The sequence below is a fragment of the Gymnoscopelus microlampas genome (assembly GCF_963454915.1).
Source record: "Gymnoscopelus microlampas genome assembly, chromosome: 9".
NCBI classification, from domain to species: Eukaryota; Metazoa; Chordata; class Actinopteri; order Myctophiformes; family Myctophidae; genus Gymnoscopelus; species Gymnoscopelus microlampas.
In genome coordinates, this window is record NC_139946.1 from 23626738 (window position 1) to 23651445 (window position 24708).

Sequence of the window (24708 nt, forward strand, 5' to 3'; positions counted from 1 at the left end):
ATCTTATTACTTTACTGAAAGCCACATGCTGTACAGTGTACACAGTAAAATCCTCAGTGTTAATTTATCCATTAGTAAATCAGAGAGTGTAGCGGCTCCATTTGGTTACACACTCAGAGTTAAATTAGCACTGAGAGATTTTACAGAGTACGCTCTCAGACTGACCTTTGACCTTGACCTCCTAACAGCCTCTGAAGATGCACTGTACCTCCTGCTCCCTGGTTACCAGCTCCGGTCACCTGACAGGAAGCAAGAGGGGTAATGAGATCGACCGCGCAGAGTGTGTCATCCGTATGAACGACGCCCCCAGCGCCGGCTATCGTGGCGATGTTGGCCACCGCACCAGTCTTCGCGTTGTGGCCCACTCCAGCGTGCAGAGGGTGCTGCGGAACCGCCAGGAGCTGCTCAACGCCAGCCAGGACGCCGCGCTGATCTTCTGGGGGCCGAGCATGAGCATGAGGCGGGATGGGAGGGGGCTGGTCTACAACCACCTCAGACTGCTGAAGCAGCAGCAGCCCAAACTCAACGTGTACGTCATCTCCCGGGTCAAGATGCTGAGGTTTGACGAACTCTTCAAAAACGAAACGGGAATAGACAGGTGAGAATTTCAAGAAGAAAAACAGTAGGGTGTATTTAGTTTGTGTGTGTGTGCTCGCCTGTGCATGTGTGTGTGCGCGAGCGGAGCGCTAGCGTGTGTTTGTGTGTGTGCGTGTCACGTGTGTGTGTACAGTATGTGTGGGGGCGGCAGGGGGTGGGGTGTTGAAGCAAGTCCCTGTTAAGACACATGCTGTCTTCAATTTCAGTTTTTTTTTGTAAAGATGAAAGAGAAAAAAAGAGAGAACATAAATAAATAACTGAATAAATCACTTCTGCTTTCGAGCTTCATGTACTTGACACAGAATGTGCAGTGAAGGCAGAGAGCTTTATATTCAGAACTATACAGATTACACTCTTATTTTTTGACATGCTCATTCAACAAAAGAACAAGTGGGAGATCCAAGCTGCGAAACCACTCACAGTACCATTAATGGGATTTACATCAAAGCTAGTGCCAGTATATGGTGAAGGATTTGAGGGGATTTGGTTAACATTATGAGGTCACGATTGTCCCTCACTGAAGCCAGAATGACATTTCTACAGGGGGATTCAGAGTCTTTCCTCATGTACTGTAGCAATGGCCAGTGAGGCATTTACAGATTTGAGTCGTCATCATAAATAGAACATTCATTCTACTTTTAAGTCAAATTAAATCCCTCCGGATGCATGACTATTCCCCAGTACAAGCAAAGACAGAATGAGATGTTGAAGCCCAATTTATACTTTGACCCATGACGGGAATTAACAGTGTTTCAATCGTTTTGCGTCACATTTTCTCGATCAGTTGTTTTGACTCTGTCACAAGAAGCTGACACCTGCACAATACAATACTTCCAGACTGCCATCTATCCATTGCTCATTTTCAATCATGCACCTTATGTATACTGGACTTTTTATATTTAATTTGGCAGTGCCTTACTGCCTTCCTGTTATGTCTGTTCTGTGTATTGTGTGTTCCTTTCTTCTCTTTTCTCCCTTTGTCTCTCTTTGTGTACCTGCAAATTTCACCCAATCTTTTACACCCTGTAATCATGTGATGTGACAATAAAGCTGTCACATCACAGCTGATTATGACCATCGTGCAATTAAACATAAACTAGGAGTAATGTAGTTAGACACAGACTCCCTAATCAGTAACTGAAACTGAAACATGCCCAAAATAGTTATGCCAGGTTGAAAGTGGTTGCAGTAAATGCCTACCCTTACATGACAATTGCAGCTGCTGTGTTGTAATGACACTTAAATGCATTAACTAGTGAACAGGGGATGGCAGCAGCACTTCTCATACAAGATGATGCTGGTGTTGAAACTGAATTTGGATGGCAGACAGACAGGGTTGCAAGTCCATTATGGTCTCTGTCTACAATGTTCCTAGTACTCTCCTTGGCTTCACCAAATCCCCCCGGCAGATAAGCAGCTATAGCATCATCACTGCCAACTAACATGCCAAGTGAGAAGATTGGCCGGGCTGAACTTCATTAACATTACCGCTTATTAATTCCTCTTGGATAGAGCACAATTTCAGCCCACTACTGTATGTTCAAATACATTTTCAGTCAAATCCTTTGTTCAACAAAACAGCTTTGTTTTGTTTTGTATGTCCTTTTCAATTTTAGTGTGTGTGTTTCTACAGTATGTGGAAGTATTGACCATTACGTCAATAATTGCATGCACATGTACTATAAGTTGAATAATGAGTCAGAATAAGATACTCACTCATTCTCGTGTGTGTGTGTGTGTGTGTGTGTGTGTGTGTGTGTGTGTGTGTGTGTGTGTGTGTGTGTGTGTGTGTGTGTGTGTGTGTGTGTGTGTGTGTGTGTGTGTGTGTGTGTGTGTGTGTGTGTGTGTGTGTGTGTGAGAGAGAGTGCGTCGCGCGTGCGCGCGTGTGACGTGTGTGTAAATAAATAGAAATAAATATGGTTACTATACTGTACATGTTGTCTTCTAGGAAGAGGTCCAACTCCTGGTTGAGTACAGGCTGGTTCACCATGGCAATAGCCCTGGAGCTGTGTGATAGGATCAATGTATATGGAATGGTGCCTCCTGACTTCTGCAGGTGGGATCTTGTGTTCTCATATTTACATGTTATGCATGTATCAACACTCTTATCCTGAGTGACATTCATGTGCAAAAATTGGAAAATAAAGAACAGCTTACTCCCTGCAGTGATAAGTTTCTGTTATTGCCACACAAAGAGGCAGGGGGGGTAATTTCAGCACAGATGAAACATTGCTTTGGCATTTGCAATACACAAAATCCAGTAAACCCAAACACTAGAAATAAAACCAGTGAAAGTGCAAAAAATAACAATTCCCAAGGCACATGCCCTTCCACCACCCACTCCCTCCTACAAAAAGTTCACAGGAAACAACATTGTAATGATGGCCTATACGTCTCTCACACGCATCCTCAAAGAGAAGGCAGATAGTGACATAATGCTCATGAGGGAATGCAAGCTAGATTGGAGTGGCTCTTCACTGAACCCTCTGGATCGCTGACTGTCAGCCTGAGATCAATGGTGCTGACTTTGATGAAGACATCTGTGGGTTGTAGACTCTTACAGTAGGTTGTGTTTCACTGTGCTACTCTCTCTGCCGCTGTTTCTCTTTCTTTAAACTATGTTCTTGTTTTCCCTCTCTCTCTTCCTTTTGTCTTGACCCCCCCCTTCCTTTTATTCTCTTATCTATATTCTCTCTGTTCCTTATTCTCCTCCTTTGCAGATCATCTTCCCATCCCTTTGTGCCGTATCATTACTACGAGCCCACAGGGCCTGACGAGTGCTCCATGTATCTCTCTCATGAACAGAGCCGAAGGGGAAGCCACCATCGCTTCATCACAGAGAAGGCGGTGTTCTCTAACTGGGCTCGAACCCTCAACATCCACTTCTACCAACCCAACTGGAAACCATCCTCTGCTATTCACTTGAATGTCTCGTATACTCCAGACCCAGCTGGCACCTGAGGCCTGAGAGATCTTCATGAATATGGAAATACTATCTGTGTGTGTGTGTGTGTGTGTGTGTGTGTGCGCGCGCGCGCGTGCGTGCGTGTATGTGCGAGGGAGAGATGCAGAGAGAGAGAGACATACAGACAGACAACGCGAGGGAGAGAGAGAGAGTGTGGCAGTGTCCATATAACCATTCTTGCCATTGTGAATGCACAATAGAGCAGCGACATGGTACAATCTGCTACTACGGCTGTTAGCAGCATAAGCAGAGTGACAGATCTGGACCAGTGCATAATGGCAATGCGCGCAGCCTGAACAGTATTTTTGGAAATGTAATAAATATAACAGATTAGAGCCAGAGTTATGGATTGATTATGTGTTATCTGTGGCTCTACAAAGAGCTACAGTGTTGATACCTCCATGGTCTCAAAGAGATGGGACAGACAATAAATAAGCGGCCATGGCTGAGTGGGTAGAGGAAGTGGATAATCCCCGGTTTCACCCTCGGCTCACCCAGTTGAAGTGTCCCTGAGCGAGATGCTTAACCAGCTCCCCCCTGTGTGATCATTGCATCCATCCTGCCGGTGAAGCAGTAAAAGTAATTTACTCTCCCCAGGGACCAGAAAATACTCCCTTTTCCCTTTCCCCCCTCTGCGTACTCTACTGGAACTGTGTAGCATAGAGGTTCTTCAGTGTGACTGACTGTCTTTTTATGAATGAAAATGTATAAATACAATTGGATTCCACTGTCCCAGAACAGATGGGTGTTAAATGAGGCCAACTGAGCCCATGTGGTTGATATTCTAGGCTGTCATTTGTCCTGTTTTTTAACAGCCAAATGTAAGCACAATCTCCCAACATCATGTATAGTAAGTAACCACAAAGTAAATCAGATGATGTAGGCTACTAATGATGCCAGTGATGGCAGAAGTACTCACATTTTTACTTAAGTTTTACTTAAGTAAAAGTATCTATACCCTATTGTAGAAATAGTCTGTTACAAGTACAGGTTCGGTATTCAAAAGTACAAAAGTATTGGCATCAAAATGTACTCAAAGTACCAAAAGTAAAAGTACTCATAATGCAGAAGGTCCCATTTCACAAGTTCTCATAGAATGTATAAAAATCTTTTGAAAATAGCAGATTTACGCTCACAACGCATGACTCTGCGACACGTTGTGACTAATTGCCAAAGTATATAGGTCTGAAGTGGTTTTGTAATAATAATCAAAATCTACAAAGTAACTAGTAACTAAAGTTTTCAAATAATTATAGTGGAATAAAAGTACAATATTTGCCTTTGAGATGTAGTGGCGTAGAAGTAAAAGTATTGAAAACCTCTGAAATACTCCAGTAAAGTACCTCAAAATTGTACTTGAGTACAGGACTTGAGTACATGTACATACTGTAGTTACTTTACATCAATGAGTGATGTTTAATAACCAAATCAAAGTATTGTATAGTAGACACCCTCCTCAACCTTTACCCACACACAGGGAGGTCATTCTGAGCAGAGGGCAACTATACCCAGTTACTATATTATAGTAACTCTCCATATTGCCAGAACAACATGGATGCTGTTGAAGTCCAGATGGGCCCACTCACCTTGGTGAAAAAGAAAAGGCGGGGGATCCAAGTGGATCATAACGGTCCATTTTTGTACTCTTTGGTCTCAGGATTTTGCTGTGTGGGATGTCATGCACTGTGCACTGACTCCCCCTGGAGTTCTGGGCTGTGTGTTTAGCACACAAATGGCTGCCCTTCGAGCTGGAAGGGTTGGATTCTAAAGGCTTCAAAGGATGAGCTGGTTGCAAATGAGCCTTAATAGATTAGAATAGATTAAGGTAGTGAGCATTACCTTAATCACATGCTCAGGGCAATGTGATGATTGTGCATCACCTTTTCTCAAGTTAGAAAAAGAGAATGAATGGTTTAAAAAGCTGTGTGGAACATAATACATGTTGAATATACTAGTTATGAATGGTGATGAAATTGCACAGTATGTGAAATCATTCTGACATTGAAAATCATGCAGTTTGTAGAGGGTGTTTCCAGTTTGTCTCTCCCCCTTGGTTATCATCAACCATATAAGAATCATAACTAGTATTGTTTTCTAAAATAATACAGAAGCACATATTTTAGTGATGATTATTATATGTATTGCCAACACCTATTCTCCAATGTAAATAGAACTGCGGGATAAACACTGACCTTCATTTCCTCAGCATCAATTTTCATTCCCATTTTTATCCCCCACAGACCCCCTGCCATTGATAAGCATGCATTTGCCACAGCAAATGCTGTAAAAGTACAGTTCCTCCAAGCCAATGGTTTAGAAATAAATGAATAAATCAAATGCCATCTTTCCACTAGACCAAAATGTTTTTCAGATAAGAATTAATGGACCAACGCTATCTGATGCAAGATGTTGACAGCCGTCGTAATCTCTGTTCTTCAAAGCTTGATGATTACACAGCCATAATCCCATTTCTGAAAAAAAGCAGATACTGGCTTACATTTGTTAAGTCCTTGAATGTTATAGAAGTTTTACTTTATTTTTATTTGTATTTATTTATATATTAATCAAGATAAGGAGACTGCAAAATTGTGCTGTTAGCCTGACACCTTGTGGCCATCTTTTGTGTCGTCAAGTTTTCACATTTGGGTTAATTGCTAAATCAAACATTGCTGCATTGTCAAATCAGTTTTGTTAATCAGTGTTGTTATTTACAAGCCTTATTGTAAAGTCATGGTTTGGGCTACTTAAAATTATGTTAAAATTTAAGATTTAAAGAAATCTGACAAATTATGCCTTTTCAGAGAGGTAGAAACTGAACACCTTTTCAGAGAGCTAGAAACTGAACACCTTTTCAGAGAGCTAGAAACTGAACACCTTTTCAGAGAGCTAGAAACTGAACACCTTTTCAGAGAGGTAGAAACTGAACATATTCTTTCCTGGTTGGAAATTGTTTGGATTAGTGTTAGTGTGTGTAATGAGTTTGCTATCTTTAAGCTGCTATTCCATCAACAATAACATGTCGCATTACTTTTTATTCATTGTCTATGGAAGAGCACGTTTTAATAATAAGCATATGTTCAAAGGCCATATTATGGCATGTAAGCAATTTCTTCATTCACACAATGACATCAAATACATAATAATTGTCATACATAGAGCTTCTACGTGAAAGGCTGATTGTGAAAGACACCATTTTCATCAACCAGCAGAAAGCGTGTATAACTTATTGCCAAAGAAGGAATAGGAATAGGTCTTTTTCAGAGATGACTCTTGACCTGCCAACTGAATTGGAAATCTTCAATATCTGGCATTGATTAGATAGTCTGTCGAGCACATACTGTAAGAGGTACTGTACAGTACATTCCATTCCTGTATGCTGTGCTGCATGTTCCCCTTATCTCCCCATGCGGAGACAGAGGGTCTCTCTACAATTTTATCTGAAAGGGTTGGGGTGGAGAAAATAATGTTAATCTTGGTAAGATCCTTAGAAGCAAATAGCCTACTGAACATTGCAAATGGATGTGTAACTGATGTTAAACCTTTTACCAGTAGATGGAGACAATCTCAATCTGTGAAAGCAACTCCACTCCAGTTCTACTCTCTAAAAGTGTATAAAAAGAGAGTTAATTTAAGCAAAATGAACACTGGATTTTACAGTGTAGGCCTACACGTACAGTTACCTCAAGTTATTCTATTCCTATACGCGACCGGGGCCGGTCGTTTGCTATACTCCACATCTTGTACTAGGAATCAGTCTCCCCAACCCTAGGTAATCCTGCACCCTTTCATTATTGCTGACTTTCATCCAGATCAGCATGTTTGCTTTTCATTGTTTGCTCTGTTATCTCTGTTATTACACTTGCCTGGCTCCGGCAATGCATCACAAGGGAGACCACACCGGGCAAACAATAAATAGACACATTTAAATAAGAGAATAATAGGTTTCAGTATAAGCGTTTAAGTGTCAGTGTGATCCTAAAGTAAAGTGCAGTGCATTATGGACTCTGTAATGGTAAAAGGTATAGAGAGAGAGAGAAAGAGAGAGGGAGAGAGAATCTCAGGCCCACAGCATAGCCTCACCCAGACTAATGCATCAGTGATGACATTATTCAATGTGCCAAACCTCCATGTTATAGCTGCAAGAACAGCGTCCATCTCATCAGGCGTTGCCCTGGACTCTGCAGGGAATGCAAAAAATTCAGCGGGTTATTATACAAGTAAAAAAAACACTCAGTTTGTCCCCCACACCCATAAAACCGTTCCAACTCATCTGAAATGCCTGCAATTTACTGGTCTACCTACCTAGTCAAATGCCTGCATAACTGCATTGTTATCCTACCGGCACCTGAGTGTGAACGCAAAGTGTTGCAATAGAGTGCAGAAGTCCTCACTCGTTCATCCCCTGGGTCGCGGAAGTAATTTCTCTATGGAGAATAACTTTGGGTCGTCTTAGAATCGTCTCATAATTGTGGTCCAAAAATAAACAAACTGTCTCAGCGATATTGTCGGGGAGGTGGCTCTGTATCGTTTATGATAGTCAGTCACTCATATTTGATACAGTCTGTTTCTGGCGAAAATGTAACTAGTTCGGCCGAAGTAACTTTTCTCACTGTCAGTTGATGCTTAATTTCCATATGAGTCAAACCGCAGTATCATTCGTTTATTTTTGGAACACAGTTCTTATTTGACGCGATATTAAACACGTCTATGGGAATTCAGAATGGGGGGAAAAAAACGTGACTCAGGTAAGATGAAATGGTTCCTAAGAGCAATGTTGGCGTAACTAAAAGAAAGGTGAAAAATATATTTGCAGTTCATTAGGGACTGTGTAAAAGGTACTGAAAACAAAACAAACCTGGCTGCTGGAGACCAAAGGAATGAGCCCACACTAATCTGAAGTCAATGAGCCAATCACAGCCCAATCATAATCAACATGGCTGCTGGAGACCAGAGAAAAGAGCATACACTGACCTGAAGCAAATCAGCCCAATACTACAAAGGAAAGGGGAGCTTTTGTATGTGTGTCCAGAATGCTTCTCCTGACTTAGCAGACCAGTTGTCCAATTACCTCCAAACTTTGCACAACAATCGCACCACATGCATACTGTAGGTGTGTGCATGTGCTTGTATTTTGTTTTTAGTTTGCCATATGTTAGTCATATTGTTTTCTCTATGTTTGTCCCATATTGGAATTGGGCCATTTATGGAACGGACGGACAGACAGACAGACAAGCACTTATGCACGCACTGTGGATAGCATCTAAGTTGTTTGCAGCAAGTGTGCATGTGTTTGCATTTCCGTCATTATCAATTTCTTTCAAGAAATCCACCGCTGCAGATGGGGTAGTAAACCAATTGATGGTTTGATGGTTCCGTGCAAAATTTAGATTTTGGGTGGATGGTGCATAGAATATTCTACATTTCTATTGCGTACATTCTTTTTGACATCTTTGAATCCATCTGTGTGACGTTAGAAGGCCTTGAAGATATGAATCCTCTTCAAGTTGTCAAAATAAATCTCCTTCTTTTGCCTGGCAAGACACCTGATCTTTGCTTGTCCTTGAAGTTGAGAAGTTTTGCGATCACAGCTCTTGGCCTCCCTGCGTCGGCACCGGTACCACCCGCAGCCAATCTCCCCAGGCCGTGGTCTCTCTGGCAGGTGATGGGCGTCGGGAAGTTTCAAATGCCAAGGATTTCTGGCAGGACTCATTCCAAGAATCTGGCTGCGTCGCAGCCCTCAGCCTTCTCTGTTAAATTAAATCCTAATGTTATTTAGTCTGCTCCTGTTCTCCAAGTCGTCCTTTTTGTATTTCAATGCCTGCAATTCTTTGTTCACTTTTTCAATCTGCTGTAGCTTCTCTTAGATTATCCGTTAGCAGATAAACGACCTTCATTTCCATAACTTAGTCACTGAGAGTTGAAAGAGCAGATTTGATTTTTGTCAGTGAAGCTTGAATGCCAGCTATTTTGGTATTGATTTGCTGCCAGTTAAATTTCCTCATTACTCTCTTGAATGGCCCTCATTACAGTCTGAAGTGAGAGGGTTTCTCCGTACCCAGCGGTTCAGTCGGCGATGACAAAGCAACTCTCATGCGCCATGCACCATTAGCAGCAGCAACTCACAATGGTCTTTGTTTTTGTCACAATGACAAATGGTGAAAGGGTAACTATTGGTCTATGGCTGACCTGGCTGAGCAGCTGGGAAGAGAAAATAAGCATTTCTGCTTGTACATTTCATCTTTCATAATATTATGACGTTTATCCTCCCCATGTTGAGATGCATCCCCTCCATGAACAGTTTGCTTGAGTCTCAGAGAGAATAAAAGGGCAGAGTCTGAAGGTATTGTACACAGTACAGTATAGCATTAGAAGTAGAGGAATTTAAGCCAATGGGACTGCAAGACCAATAAATATAGCCGTGTAATATGCCTTGTTGTGTATTGTTGGACCAGCAAGTTCTAGCTCTGTTTCAAAATGCACTTCATAGTGAGCACTTCTAAGCAGCTCAGAAACATCTTTGTGTCAGCAAATATGCCGATACCTACTCAACTGCAGTTCCCAAGTTATGTTCCATAAAACAATTACAGCCGATGGTTACAACTGTAATAGTTGCCAGCTAAAAGCCTTGCTCCTAAACCACTAGAGTGTTCTCTTCTGCTACTTCTAATGTCAGAACACCACAAAAAGCTCTTTCAGTAACTAAGGTATGTTACGGCACTGAAGATCCACAGTACCTCTGTTGCTCAGCCTCAGTCTGACCTGCTAGCTATTCTAAGACATCTCATAAAATATGGCAGACACGAAATATGCAAGAGAAAATCTCTTGTATATTTTGTGTCTTATTTTATGGCCACACCTGGACTATACTTAAAGTGTAAATTGGTTAATAATACTTTGTTTTCACTAATACTTTGTCTCACATAGTTGATCTACCTTGTGCTTTCATATTTTCCTGGTCTTCCCTATACAGCAAAATCCTCTGTGTTACATTTGCATAGAGGACTTTGCTGTATATTTGAGTGACACACTGACGTAATATTCAAGAAAGTATGCTCACCACTTACTCAAACCTTCTATCTCTTTAGGGGCTTTTGTGATTTTTTTTTTTCAACTTGGGAATCAAATGTTTGCTTCCAAACAGGATTTTTTTTATTTATTATCATGCATCTAAACACGGGTAAAATATGGAGTCTTTGCCCTGCCAAAGTTAAGGATGTGAGGGGAAGTGTGCGATGGAACAGCCTCCCAGTCAGTCTATCATGTCAATCTGGCATGTTTACATGAGAACATGATTGGCCGATTAATTTGGAATGTTCATTAATGTGCATTGTCCCATCTACAGAAAGAAAGAAAGAAAGGTCCTAGTAGCACACCACAAGCCAACTCACCTCACTGCTATTGGGGGAACAGGGTATTATTATTTTTTTAAAGATTCATTTTTGGGCTTTTATACTTTTATTTATAGGACAGTAGTCTGACAGGAAACGGGGAGAAAGATGAGGAGTGACATGCAGCAAAGACCATTGGGCTCGGGACTCGAACCCTCGACTTATTGTCAGGCTACATTGAGCTTAGGTGCCTGGACCGCTACGCCAACCGCCCAGGCCGGAACAGGGTATTTTAACCACTCACATAAGTCCTATTCAAGATTTTTCAAAAATAGCTGATTTTAGTTTTGGTTTTTGAAAAGTTTTGCATATAATGACATGCCCAAATGCCGGAAAGTGAAAGTGGTTTATATTAGACAGAGATGTGAAAGAAGACAAGGCTGAAACTTCCACAAGTGTCTGACTCTGAGTTAGTGGCCTGTGTGCATTAAGGGTTATTTCCCCATCTTACTTCCCCATGTACTCTAGGCTCCCATCAGATGTCATGGATGCGGTCAGGTTATCACAGCTGGGCCCACTCTAAAACAGTGTGATTACACTTACACAGATGATTACCCCCCGCCAGACAGGACAGAGAATGACAGGGATTCTGGCTATCATCATTACTTCTTTCAGACAGAGATGAGGGCTCAATTCTGATGTGTGATGTCACCTATATTTAGAAGTTTTCTACAGGCGCAATCTCATCAGCCCATCATTCACACAGTTTTTGGTTGTCAAAGAAACTCATTCTTTAAAGTTTGAATAGTACTATGACAGCATGTCCTGTTTTATAGATCATATAATTTTCAGTGAATACAATTTTGACGGACAGTTTCTAAAGCAGTATATCATGGGGGAAAAGGTTGTTGTTGTACAGTAGTAGGCTACTTTCCTCCTCTCCCTCTTAAATCACCTCCTGCTGGCTCCCCTATTTTTTTTCTTAGCTCACACTGCTCTGATTTCTTTCCTTTAGCACTTCTGTTTTACACAACGTTTGTACTTCCATGTCATAATGGCTCTATCATCATTACTTCCTTTATAGTCAGGGGATATTAGCAGAATATTTTCCAATCTTGGAATAAATTCCTTACCAAAAAAAATCTTCACCAATGTGTTTGTAAAGGTGTCTAGTAACACATCTCACAAAGACTGAAATTCAGTATCCCTAGGAGCATTTTTGACAGCTCCTTAAAGTTGGGGTACCATCCATAACCATGGTTTTTAAAAAAATCCCCAAAAAAATCCAAATTTAATTCTGTTTTAAGTAGCATGTGAGGGGTCAAACTAGGGTGTTTTTATGATTCTGAATCCATTGCAATCATTTGTTTTGCACCAAAACCACTCCTTGGGCTAAAAACGGCCATAGCCATGTATACTTTTTGTGTAAAAAGACCATTGAGATTGGGCCGTTTTTAGCCCAAGGAGTGGTTTTGCAATGGATTCAGAACCATAAAAACACCCTAGTTTGACCCCTCACATGCTACTTAAAACAGAATTAAATTTGGATTTTTGGGGGATTTTTTTTTAACCATGGTTATGGATGGTACCCAAGCTGTCAAAAATTCTCCTAGGGATACTGAATTTCAGTCTTTGTGAGATGTGTTACTAGACACCTTTACAAACACATTGGTGAAGATTTTTTTTTGGTAAGGAATTTATTCCAAGACTTTTTTAATATCCCCTGACTATTAGACAGAGATGAGGGCTCAATTCTGATGTGTGATGTCACCTATTTTGAAGTTTTTTACAGGCACGATCTCATCAGCCCATCATTCACACGGTTTTTGGTTGTCAAAGAAACTCATTCTTCAAAGTTTGAATAGTACTATGACAGCATGTCCTGTTCTATAGATCATATAATCTTCAGTGAATAAAATGTTGACGGACAGTTACTAAAGCAGTATACTGTATCATGGAGGAAAAGGTGGCTGTACAGTATAGGCTACTTTCCTCCTCTCTCTCTTAAATCACCTTCTGGCTCCCCTATTTTCTTTCTTACCTCACACTGCTCTGATTTCTTTCCATTAGCACTTCTGTTTTACACAAAGTTTGTATTTCCAGGTCATAACGGCTCTGACATTGCAATGGCACAATGTCTTTGTCACCTGAATGCGCTCCTTAAAGGAGTAGTTCACCCCAAAAATGACTTTTCTATCAATTACACACCCCACGAAGCCTTGAATTCATGGAGATGCTTTTGTTTTCGGCACATTCCTAAGCCAATAATTTGATGACCAGGTCATCGGTCAGTTCAGTGTTCATGTTTTTTTTTTGTTTAAACAATATATTTATTGGCATTTTCAAGTATATAACACAACAATATGGCATTTGTAGTAAATGTCTATAACAAATCAACAAACAAAAACAGAGCAAAAAGTCTTCACATAGCAATCATACATATACATAACAACATCTGGCATCCAAAAACAAAAAATAAAAATACGTTACAAAAACATTAAAAAAAAATATATATATATAATAAGATATGGTCATGAATTTTCCTCCCACGATACGAAGTAGCAGAACTATCTATTTACACAGGTCCCAAAGGATTACCTTCCATAAACTGAATGAACTGTCAGTTCAGTGTTCTTGTTAGTTTAGAAACATTGTGGCACATGCCACCCCACTGCACCGCCTGACACCCCACTGCACAAAGGGCAGCCCTTCCTGTGGGATGAGATGTGCAGTACTGTGAGCTGCGGGAAGCATTCACCAGTAGTCACCCTGTCCTTGCATACCCTGACCCCAGTAAGCCCTTCATATTGGATACTAATGGACACCGATGCCGGCGACATAGGCCTGGTTAAGGTGCTTTCCTCAAGATGGGGGGCATGGGGAGTGACTGTTGGCCTATTACAGTTTCTCCCTCACTCATCCAGAGTTTAACCCAAAAAGAACTTTTGGTGCTGGTCCTGGCCATGGGACACTTCCATCCCTACCTGTACAGTCAACGGTTCCTGCTCCGGATGGATTACACCTCCTTGACCTGGCTTCTTTCTCTCTTTTCTTTCACCTTTATTTAGTCATTAAGGACAATTGAGAGCCAGCTCTCTTTTCCAATGACACCCTGATTACAGTGTACAAAGCATGTGGCAGCGGTGGCCTAGTGGTTAGAGGGGCGGCCTTGATACCGGAAGGTCCCTAGTTCGATTCCCCAATTCATCACATCAATCATGAATCACCGCTGAATAGCCCTTGAGCAAGGCTTCCATGCAGGGTCCGGCTGGAAACAAGCTTCGTGCTTAGTCCGACACCCTGGGTAAACAACAAACTTTGCTTTGATACAATTTAAACACAATACATTACAGGATAATAAACATTTCAGAATGTACAAGTACAGTTAGAACTCAGAGTATTTCTCATAAGTATTTTAAAGCGATCAAGTGAGATCAAGTTCTCCAATTTTAGAACTGATTGTAGAGAGTTCCATATGTGAGGGGCATAGTGACGAAAGGGTGTCTTACCCAGTTCAGAACTAGCAGAGGGAATTTCTAAAATAAAGCAATCCTGAGAATGGGTGAGGTGATGGCCAACTTTGGGTTCTAATAGGCTGTTAAGATAGTTAGGTAATTTCTTGAGTAGGCTTTGTAGATATAGTGTGCAGTGCTGTTCTCGTCTTATAGCCAATGATGGCCAACCAACCTTTTCGTAAAGCCTACAGTGATGGATAAGAAACCCATCTCCAGTTATAAACCGGAGGGCTGAGTGGTAGACTGCATCAAGTGGCTTTAGTGTTGAGGGAGCAGAATGCATGTAAATAATATCGCCGTAATCTAGAACTGATAAAATTGTGGCTTGAATTAACTGTTTTTTACTGTTGGAGTCAAAGCAAGCTTTGTTTCTATAGAGAATGCTGATTTTGGTTTTCATTTTGTGAGTTCTGAAATATGAGTTTTGAAGGATAGTTTGTCATCTATCCATATGCCTAGGTATTTGTAGCTGGAGACTCTTTCAATAGGAGTCCCTAGTGTTTATGTTATTGATAGTTGGAGTAGCATTGTGTTTTCTTGAGAAGACCGTGTATTTAGTTTTTCTGGGATTTAATGAGAGTTTCAGATTGATTAGGGCCTGTTGGATTAAATGAAAGTCTATTTGAAGGTTTTGAAATGTTAAGTCAACTGAGGGGGCGACCGAGTAGATGACTGTTAGCCTGGGACCAGACAAATCTGCCAGTGCAAAAATAGGAGTAGAACATGGTCTACAGAATCATAGGCCTTCGATAGGTCAATAAACACTGCAACACGGTCCTGTTTTTTGTCCAGGGCATAGACAATGTCATTTACCACCTTAGTGGCAGCCGACGTAGTGCTGTGTCGAGGTCTAAAATCTGATTGGTGGCAGTTCAAGATGTTATTTAGTGATAAAAAAATATCTAAGTTGAATATTGACCAGGTGCTCTAAAATTTTAGCAAGGCACGGAAGTTTAGAAATTGGTCGATAATTATTGAGGTAATCTGTGGGACCACCTTTATGTAGAGGAGATACATAATGCTGTTAGAGTAGGAATACTATCAGTTAATAAGGTTTGATTAAAAATATGTGTTATATGTCAGAAATAACAGGTGCATTTAATAATAAGAGTTGTGGGTCTAGTTCATCAGCTCCATTTTTTGGGATCAATGGCAGATAGAGGCTCCTTTACCTATAAGCCAGAGAAGGGCCTGAGCGAGAAGGTTTGGGTGTTAGGTCAGTCATGGACAGGATTGCTGGGTGATATGCCAGAATTCCCAAAGAGATGGCCAACGGAAACAAAGTGCTCATTAAAAACATTGCACAGTTCACTTTTATTCGAGACTGCGGATGAGTCAGTAGTAATCTAATTGAGTAGAGATGAGGGTTGACATTGGGAAAGTGATTTAACAGTACTCCAGAATTTGCCAGGGTTTCCGCTACACTAGACAAGCTGGAGATGTATTATGATGATTTGTCCTTCCGAATCTTGGCAAGGCATTGATTTCGGATAGGGTGACATTTTTGCCAGTCAGATCTTAAGCCAGAGGTACGTGCTTTTGTCCATGCAATATCCCTGGCTCTCAGTTCCATTGAGATATCAGAAGAGAACCAGGGATTCCTCCTGTTCTTCACTCTAAGTTTTTTAAACGGAGCAATCGAATTAAAGACCAAAATAAAGTGATTTAAGGCTAAGTGGGGGTCGGTGATAGAAAGAGTGTTGAGTATATCACTGAGGTACAAATCGTGTATAAAGGCTTCTTCATTAAAACTTACTATAACCCGATGTTGAGATTTGCGTTGTCTTGTATCTACTGTATGATACAGGCTATAGGACAGTGATCACTGAAATCAAGTGGGAGGACACCACTGGATTTGTATTTGTGCGGTTTATTGGTTAGAATTATATCCAATATGGAGGATCTTATTGGATTATAGTTATTGGGCCTAGTTGGGACTGTGATTAGCTGAGAAAGGTCACAGTTGGCAGTATTCCCTATGCTGATTATTAGAGCTAGGTATTCAAAGCACTTGACAAAGGGCTTGACAGAGAAAGAACAACAGAAAACAGAAATGTGCTTTTTTACAAATATGGCAATACCTCCACCAGTAGTACAGTAGGTCCAACTCTATCGGTCCTGAACACATTATATCCGTCTAGGGCAATATATGTATCATGAATGTTGCTAGATAACCAAGTTTCAGAGAAAACAAAGACATCTGCATTTGTTTTTAGGGCCCATACTTTGATATAATCTAATTTATCTTTTGATAAAATACTATATGAACTACATATGAATAAATCCAAGCCTTGTGTCTTTGTTAAAGTCAGCTTGAGACTCCAGGATTAGATTAGGTAAAGGACAACTGGTAGGAGTTACGGGGGCTGGGGGCTGGTTAAGGGTAGAAGATTCTTAGTGTTGATACCCTTGCCTGAGCTATATGAAATAGATGGCTGAGAGACAATGGCTCTCAGACATCTCACATTAGGGGAAGGTTTATGTAGTGATCAGAGACATTTCGGGGAGTCAGGAGTATAACAAACAGCGGCAGAAGGACCCACCCAGTTAGGGCTAAAAACTGTGGTAGGTGTGAAGATCTGCATAAATAATCCCACGATTTTGCAACTTGTGCAATTGTGTCAGCATTTCTGCAAGATGTACAGGGATGCTAAGTCTCAATTAGTTATGTAATAAACAGTAGATCATTTAAATAACTCGTAAGTATTTTCTGTGCATGGTATGGAGTGCACTGTCAGCTAAGAGCTCACACTACTTATTTTTAAACATTTGAATACATTCTATTATCTTTATTATAGCTAAAAACAAGCTAAGCTATTTTATTTAAAGTTATACTAGGTAACGTTTTCTAAAAAACTAAAGTTAAATTTGATATCTTTTGTGAGTGGCAAATGTTTCACAACACCCATTCCATGAATTTCACCCCCGAAAGCCTTTTATAAACATATTTTCTATTGAAAGTGGACAGAGGCGTCTTTCCCACGAAAATGACGTCATCCGGAAACGGAAACGGAAATGCATGTTTTTATGGCATTATAGGATTTGAAGATGGAAAAACAACAGCAAAAGAAAACACAGCTCACGGTAACTAAAGCTCCACTGGCTATGAGAAATGATCCGCAGATGGTATAAAACAACAAAAATAACGCTTTTTGAAACGCTTCCGGTGAAACAAATGGAATTCTGGGTAATGCAGGAACGGGTTAAAGACCTGCAATGATGGTAGTGACCAGCAGAGGTTGCTAAAAATCGTTATTTTTGGACTTTCCAAGTACGGCTTTAACATTTAACATTCTTACAATCAGCAACAGGCCAGAGAATAAATATTGAAAAGATTGTTCAGGGTTATTTTATAGGTTTACTATTGCTGCACCCCCACAACAACACAACCCAGATTAGGCTAAAGTGATTTGGATGCTTGATATTGAATAAACATTGCATAAGTCCACAAAGTTATCTTATTACTGGAGTTTTGGCTTTTAGGTCTACATGACAACTTCCAACTGCTTTTACACAGTGTCCTATAAATCAGAAAATATTTCTTGCCAATGTTGTGTGTTCTTACCACACAGTTGGTTCTTACAGTTGAATCTGTATAGTACAGTGGTTCTCAACCTTTTCAGGCTGTAACCCCATAAAATAATCATATTTGAACTGGGGACCCCCCACCCTGATAAGCACTTGGAATGTAGTTAAGCATTACATTTTGTTTGACTCACAGATAAATATTGTGAAAATAGGCAATCTACAAGCTTGTAGATCGGCCTATGTCTCATATTATTTGACAATGTGGCCAATGTTTGACCAGTTTTTATAGTAGTTTGTTGATTACATTTGATGCAGTAATGGTCTTTTTCTTTTCTTTCTTTCTTTTTTTGGTATTAGAAATGTGTTAAAAGTCGTTAAATTGTCCTCCTCACTGTCATCCAGGGACCCCCCAAAATCACGTGGGGACCCGACCCACAGGTTGAGAACCATGCACTTCTTTAGTAGGCCTAGTATAGACGGGTTTCCGAGCGACGTCATCACAGAGCAGAATGCGCAATCTGCGCATGCCTGGGGGTGGAAGGCGCGTTCGAAAATACAGCCCTGAGCGGCAGTGAGCGCACTGGCCAATACAAACTAATAGGCGAGTGTGCTCCGGTGCGTAATTTCCAAACGCACCCATAGGCTTCCCCCCGCAGCTGCGCGGTCATATTCCTCTCAATGTTTACTAACAGGAAACCTGTCTATAGAGACAGGTTGCTCTGTGGCATCATGGTGCTGGGTCACAGCGAGCTGTCGCTGTCCATCGCCGGTGGTGCTGATTCTGAACCTTTCGCCAAACGATGCCATGCATGTCGCGACTCCATGTCCATGACAACCTGTTTTCTATTTTGTGTCCCTCAGAACTAGCTCAATGAGTAACAATTTGTGTTTATGATAGGATACCAGTTATTTTACAAAGGGATTCTATACCGTTGCGCCTCAGCCTTAAACGGCCAGTCCGGTGCGCAGGAGTAGGGACAATATATGCAGAAGAGAGAACGCTGGAGCAACACGGACAGTTTAGGCCTTTTATTTATTTCGGTGCAAGTAAAACAGATAGACTGACCTTTCGGTCTTTCGACCTTCCTCAGAGTCATGACTCTGAGGAAGGTCGAAAGACCGAAACATTGATTTAACCAGAAGCACCCCTCTGTGCTGAGACTCCCCACCCCTGGCCTGTTAACCTTGTATTCATGTCTGCTGATATTTTCTCACTCAACACTTTCTTTCTTTCTTTCTTTCTTTCTTTCTCTCTTTCTTTATTTCTTTGCCAACTGTCCCTAACATCTTTATGTCAAGACGCTCTTGTAGCCGTCGACACAATTCTGATTACTAAACGTTACACATTGGTCTTTTTAAGTACAGCATCTCTACACTGCCTCTCTTCAGCAGTTCTTGAAGTGACAGACTGCCACTGTCTGTCTAGTGCGCCCCGCTACAAGAACGCGCATTATCGGTGCAGACAGCATCACAATGGAACAACAATGAAGAAATTATTTTGAACCGTATGGCTCTTCGAGAAAAAAGTAAACACATTGGACAGGCTGTAGCCATCAGTGGATTTAAAGAATCGTGATAGCTTTGGTTTATTCATTGAGAATTGAAATCCAGGGAGAGGGATTAGGCTATTATGGCAAATTTGAACGATGATCTACCCTGAGGTAAGGAAATATTCACTATTCATTATCCATTATCATTAAAGAACATGTCTCAATCAATGTGATCGCGTTTGATGCATGCAAGCCAAAAGGGTGAGATGGTCAAAACTCCAGCCACACTTGTAGCTATTTAGAACAACTTTATTGTAAGACTGTTTTGTTTAACCAAAAGGATGAGCATGTCTTCCATATTTGGAAATTATTAGATTTTTATGGTTGTAGAAATAAAATATGATCTATGATGTTATATTATACATTTCTATAGAACAGTGCTTGCATCATGTTAAAATGTAATTAACTTTCTTACATGGGGCATTTATTTCATTTATTATCCTAATTCACTTTGGTGCCAATTTAAAATTACAATTTACATTTACAATTAAGGCATTTAGCAGATGCTTTTCATCCAGAGCATTTACAGTAAGCAAGGTAAACACATACATGAAATGCAGAGAGACAGAATCTAGGATCAGGTAGCCTAAACCAAGAACCCTAGCATCAGTCTAAACAATATAATATAAAAACAATATGTACATTGAAACCATAGAAACTATAGGATGCCAGCAAGTAAACAAATTAACCTATCTGTCTAAATAACATGCTACATAATGTATTAGGCTACATTATGTAGCCTAATACATTATGATCACATTATGACCAAATTACGTTACCATGCTGTTTATCATCCATTTTCCAGGCTATTCAGTACCTGTTATATCAGACGTTGTGAGTGAAATTAAACCGATTAACTTTAAAATTAAAATCTGTTTAAATTATCTGTGAAATAAACTGTGACTCACCCTTTTAATTTTCCATTTATGCTCCTGATCAGACTTCACACATTGACTATGTTGGCTAATGGGACCTCAGACACAATCTGCAGCTCAGAGGTCAGAGCTGCCAATACCACCATCCAGAAGGAACTGCAGGTCACAACCTCTGCTATCTCCATGACGATGGGTATCCTGGCCAACAGCCTGGCCTGCTTCATCCTGCTCAAGGCTTACCGCCGGCGCCGCGTCCATCTGAAGTCCAAAGCCACATTCTTTGTGTTTGCCAGTAGCCTAGTCATCACAAACCTCCTGGGTCACCTCATCACAGGCTCTATGGTAGTTTACATCTACAGCTCTGACGAGGAGTGGGAGACCTTTGACCCCCACAACAGATTATGTGATGTCTTTGGGGTGAGCATGGTGTTCTTTGGCCTGAGCCCCTTGTTCTTAGGAAGCGCCATGGCTGTGGAGCGCTGCCTCGCAATCACCAGGCCCCTCTTCCATACTGCGTTGGATGCCCACCACACAAAGAAGCTGCTGGGTCTCTCCTGGCTGCTGGCGGCGCTGGTGGCCATATTGCCTGTTCTGCTGCGGAAGCCCTACCAGGTACAGTGGCCGAGGAGCTGGTGTTTCTTCCGTATGGAGGGCAAGAGGGACAGACTGGATGTCCTCCTGCCTCTGCTCTTCTCCATGTTGGGTCTATTGGCCCTGCTGCTCTCCATTGTGAGCAATACTCTGACCAGCTCCACCTTGCTACAGTCGAGGCTGCGCCGCAAACAGCACAGCACAGGAGGCACCTCCTATGACTTAGAGATGATTTGCCAGCTCCTGGCTATAATGCTGTTATCCTGTGTGTGCTGGGGTCCCTTGTTGGTAAGAAATGCCTACTGGTACCCAGGTAGAGCCTCATCTCTGCTGTGTGGCTCAAGAAGTCCTCTGTCCACACAGAGTTACTGTATGGGGTAGGATTATCCAAGACTTCTATGACATGTCTTCTGCCTTTATAGTTTGAAGCCATGGAAATCCTTTGATGTTGACCTGAAGTTAACAATGTAACAGCCCTGATTAATGGAGGGCAACAGGTGTAACCTATGATCCTTTATTTTAGAAAGAAAATCATTTGTTCTAAATTTCATAAGTAAAACACTTTTTATTTCAAATAGTTGTTTTCTCATTTTGGCACAGAACTCTTAAATTGACAGGATGTATTACCTAATGATTTAATAAAAGGGAAAAGTGAAATAGACTAGCTATAGATAGTCAAAGAAAAAGGACAGTTCACTGGAATAAACACATTCTTCTCATGAGAGAGTAGGCCTATAGAGCTAAAGAAAATGATATACAGTACGTGTTGCAACTTGCAACCTGCTCTGGTCGTCATCAGATCCTAAAGAAGACCAGTCAGAGAAGACCTGACCCAAAGACCAGAGCAGATTGCAACGTAACTACAACTCCATTATCTACAATGCTGCTGGTGAACCACCCAAAGAGCAACTGTATGACACACTTAAGACCCTGCAGCTCTTCAGCTGGCTTGAAGAGTTTCATAGTCCTGATTTTCAATTGCAATCCTCAGGTTTTGAGCAAAAGAAAGCAGCAACCGCACACTCAAAACACTGTGTCCAAGTATCCCATTTATTGCATGCTTTCGGTCAATTGACCTTTTTCAGGCATGCCTGAAGAATGTCTGTCTTCTTCAGGCAGGGGTGAAGAAGATTAAACGACCGAAAGCTCGCAATAAATTGGATACTTGAACAGTGTTTTGGGTGTGCGGTTGCTGCTTTCTTCAATTCACTTTTATTCAGCTCCAGCCTCCAGCACATCACTGTAATTGACACACACACACACACACACACACACACACACACACACACACACACACACACACACACACACACACACACACACACACACACACACACACACACACACACACACACACACACACACACACACACACACACAGAATTCTGTATTCTATTGCTATTCAAAATGGTAATCATACTTATGAGGAGTTTTATTATTTTTGATAACAGTATGCTAATACTATCACATTTCATATAATTGGCATTGCATTCATATCTACCACTTCTCTTCCCATTGTTCTGTGTCCTGTCTAGATCTGTACCTTCATATTGAGTATGCATACCAAGGACAAGCCTGCACCTTTCAGTCTGCTACTGGTGGTGCGCATGGCCACCTGGAACCAGATCCTGGACCCCTGGGCCTACATCCTGCTGAGGAGGGCTGTACTGAGGAATGTTCTCCAGTTGCTTCCACAGCGCTGGAGGTGCAACATACCCCTCAGCTCAGTGGTGGAGGTCAGAAGCATGCGTGTCAGGCCAAACAACTGCCAGGGTATGATACAACGGATCGACACTGAGATCAAATCAATCAGCACAGCGTAATTACTACTGAGACAAATGGAAAAGGAGAGAAATGGACTCTCATTACAGTATGTCATATGTCAATTGTCACTTTACAATGTTCTCAGAGAAGGACGTTTTTCCATTTATACTGTAATTGCTTTGATAAAATGCCTATACTTCTCCCACTAAACAAAGTCAGAAAAAAGAAAGAAATAAGACAGTCGAAGTCATCATACTTTATTTTTCTTAAAGTCTTAAATCCTATTTTCTACTTCATTGTACGACAGTGCTGCTGTGCTGCTAACACAGCAAAAATAGCCAATCTACAAGCTCACAACACATTGCATCACAATGAGATTGGCTATTTTAGCTATTTGTGAACATATTTGAAATATGTTGCCTTACATGCTCAAAATAGAGACTCCAGTGCTTTGTGACTCATTTTGATGCAGATGCCTGGTGAAACTGGAAGGCAATGTGCACAATTTGAACTGAAAATGTTATATAGCTGGGATTTTTGTCTCTTATTCATTAATCAGAAGCTATGAACAAAATATGTTTCCATTATAACTACTCATAGTGTTCAGAAAACATGGATAATTACACTTATACCGTTGCTGTTTCAAAGCTGCTATCTATCTGTGTTCTGCTGGTGGTATTTTTGTCTGCTGTTTTTAAGACAATTTTAATATTTCAGCTCTGGTACAGTATCTTTCCTGAAGCTTGTGAAGATGAACTGCTATGCTGATGGTATCTTTAGAAATACTTTTGACCTGACTTCTGATGTTTTGTATGACATTTTGAACTGATAGTTTATTGTGGTAACAACTTAATTACATTGGCCTATTGGCTTATTCTCTCAATTGTCCTTAACGTCCATAAACAACTTTCACCAGGCCAATCCTGTTGAGTTATCCTTGGGTTGAGAACAGGGAATGCCAGCTGCAGCCTGCAGGACATATTTAGCCTGTTCAGCTGTCACGTTCAGCTGTTATCCCCACTAGTGCATTTTTTATATTGTTTTGATGCGTTTGTATCATTTAAGGTCTTGAGAGGATCATCATTAAACTCGGTCTTGACCACAAACTCTTGCGCTGTAGAAACTGTAAACGCAAAGGCTCACACACATAAAAATATGTTGATTTCATCCATTTCTGCTGAATAAAAAAAACTTTAGTGTGGGTGTTTAGTTTGTATAACCAGAGAATGATGAGACTTTAAATGACACACTCAATGCCTTCTTGCAGTTGTTCTCAAAGTGGGGTCCAGGGACCCTCAGGGTTCCTTGAGGGAGTTCCAAATGGACCCTTACAGGTCTGTAACTCTGACTGAGAGTGTGCAAATGGAACCAAATGGACCCGTAAGTCTTTTTGGTTCCATTTGTACACTCAGAGTTATGGGGGCCCTTGAAATTAAGCTTTGAGAAGGACCACTGATGATGAGACACCAGGCTTAATTCACAAATAATACCTCCAGGTGGCGGTATAGTACCCCATATCAGCTCTCTGCGGACTGCGCTGAGAGAAGAAGAAAACACAACCATATGGTGTGTGACGTCATATCCAGTGTTGCCATGTCCACTTATTATAAGCGACTTCGTGCTTGTTTTTCTGTGAAGTTGCTTGTAAAAATTGGGGGTTGCGGTTTTTTGAGCTTGTGACTAAAGCGTACTTGCCTTTTTAGGCTTGCTTCCAAATGTTTTAATTATTATTTAAACCAGTGGTTCTCAAATATTTTCATGAAAATGTTTTGTGCCAGGGAGCATTTGTGTTGTTAGAATGTTTCAAAGAAATATTCCAAATATTCCACATTTTATTGCAAGAGTTTTTGAAAATAGCAGATCTACAAGCTTTGTGAGCTTGTAGATCGTCTATTTTCAAATAGCCGACAGCAAATCGGTTTTATAAAGTGCTCCTGTTGCCCAAGTTACTTCTTTTAGGCTTGTTTTCCTAGACCTGGTTGATTATCTCTCTCA

At 41.0% G+C, this 24708-nt stretch overlaps 2 protein-coding genes and 1 long non-coding RNA gene across 4 annotated transcripts in view; 2 read left to right on the top strand and 1 right to left on the bottom strand.

Moving 5' to 3' along the window:
* Window positions 1-4342, top strand: part of st6galnac5b (ST6 (alpha-N-acetyl-neuraminyl-2,3-beta-galactosyl-1,3)-N-acetylgalactosaminide alpha-2,6-sialyltransferase 5b) — a 30125-nt gene extending 25783 nt beyond the window's left edge. For both annotated transcript variants that reach the window (XM_084067106.1, XM_084067107.1), the window contains 3 exons: window positions 189-598; window positions 2546-2653; window positions 3318-4342. In XM_084067106.1, coding sequence (XP_083923232.1) covers window positions 189-598; window positions 2546-2653; window positions 3318-3558 — 759 coding nt within the window. In that variant the 3' untranslated portion in view covers window positions 3559-4342. The remainder of the gene's footprint in view (window positions 1-188; window positions 599-2545; window positions 2654-3317) is intronic.
* Window positions 4343-6122: 1780 nt separating this feature from the next.
* On the bottom strand, window positions 6123-6713 carry LOC311051998. The gene is made up of 2 exons (XR_014601452.1): window positions 6464-6713; window positions 6123-6382 (listed from the first exon to the last, which is right to left on the bottom strand). It is a non-coding gene; the product is annotated as an uncharacterized lncRNA (long non-coding RNA).
* A 13726-nt stretch (window positions 6714-20439) lies between these two features.
* On the top strand, window positions 20440-22772 carry ptgfr (prostaglandin F receptor (FP); the record flags this gene model as incomplete). The annotated part of the gene is made up of 2 exons (XM_084066031.1): window positions 20440-21237; window positions 22485-22772. The coding sequence occupies 2 exons, from the start codon at window positions 20440-20442 to the stop codon at window positions 22770-22772; spliced, it is 1086 nt and encodes a 361-aa protein (XP_083922157.1).
* Window positions 22773-24708: the final 1936 nt, after the last annotated feature.